This window comes from Vigna radiata, unplaced genomic scaffold (genome assembly GCF_000741045.1).
Source record: "Vigna radiata var. radiata cultivar VC1973A unplaced genomic scaffold, Vradiata_ver6 scaffold_2292, whole genome shotgun sequence".
NCBI classification, from domain to species: Eukaryota; Viridiplantae; Streptophyta; class Magnoliopsida; order Fabales; family Fabaceae; genus Vigna; species Vigna radiata.
The window spans coordinates 1-1252 of record NW_014541893.1 but is presented as its reverse complement, the minus strand read 5'-3'; the positions used below and the strand labels follow the sequence as shown (position 1 = coordinate 1252).

At 41.8% G+C, this 1252-nt stretch overlaps 1 protein-coding gene across 1 annotated transcript; it reads right to left on the bottom strand.

The window, feature by feature from the left end:
- Window positions 1-1248, bottom strand: LOC106778625 (calnexin homolog; the record flags this gene model as incomplete). Its single annotated transcript, XM_014666608.2, is given in 3 exon segments — window positions 1-93; window positions 179-250; window positions 346-1248. Coding segments are annotated over 3 exon segments (1068 nt in total), but the record flags the coding sequence as incomplete, so codon positions are not given.
- Between the last annotated feature and the right edge of the window lie 4 nt (window positions 1249-1252).

Below are 1252 nucleotides of genomic sequence, written 5' to 3'. Positions count from 1 at the left end.
GATTCTGAAGAAAATTGACACGAAGACAACCAAAATGGCCACAAGAATGCCAACCGTGAGATTGGGTTGCTCTTCACCTTTCTCGATGAGATCCTGTACAAAAAAGATAAATAGAATTAAANTCATTTTNCGAGAAGACGCTATTCGNAAAGAAGACAGATATTTGTATGTTACTTACAAGGATTTTAGGCTTATAGGCACTCAGGAAGGGAATGTCTGCGATCTTATATAAGAGGTCAAATACCTTCTTCTGCAAGAAGAAAACGTAATATTTTGCATATGAGGACATAATGATGGAAAGTAAAATGAAAACTAGAGTAAACTAAAAATGAAAAATGACGTTACCTGGAATCCAGCAAGACCACTCGATCCAGCTGCAGCTTCTTCTGCCTTCTGTTTTTCTTTTTCAACTGAAAACTTGGATTTCCAAGTAGTCTCCCGATACGACTCAGCAATTTTATCATCTTTAGCTATCAAGATGTTGTCAAACAAAATGCCATCTTGCATTGTCCAAATCTCGATACCAATAGCAGCGATTGGCTCAAAATCAGGTTTNTTTAGTTCAAAGTAAGCAGGGTTTGGAATATCCCTAGGCTTCCATATACCCTTATAAGCAGGATTTTCAATAAGTGGNGCATGCCATTTTCCCTTATAAGCAGGATTCCTCTTCATTGGCCTCTTCCACTCACCACAGCCTGGGGCGGCTTCGCATTTTGGATTCTCAATCTTTGGGGCTTCCCATTCACCGTCCTCCTCATCGTCCCAATCTTCNGGTTTTGTTGCCTCTGGATCATCTATCTCATCAGGTTCATCGTCTAACCATCCTTCAGGTTTTTCAGCTTCTTCATCAANAATTTCCAAGGGTGCATCCTCATCCCAGTCGTCTGGCTTTACCGCACTTGGGTCTGGAATTTTCTCTCTCTCATCCCAGTCCTCCGGCTTCTTATCCTCAGGATCTGGGATTGTCTTGGGAGGGATAAGAGGAGGTTCAAAATCATCAGCACTTAAGAAGTTTGCCTTCTTCTTCTGTTCCCCGTCTATCAAAACTTGCACCTCATTGTCAGGCGTCAAAATAGCCGTGTAAACATGAGACAATTTATCNGAAGGGACAGAAGGGGGATGCTTAAGATGGTGCTCNACATACTCCCCACTCTTGGGATTCTTGTGTTTGAAAATGAAGTGTACTTTGTTTGTGGCCCCACACTTATCAGGACCAAACATGATAGAATACGGAGATTCGTTGTCAAATTCC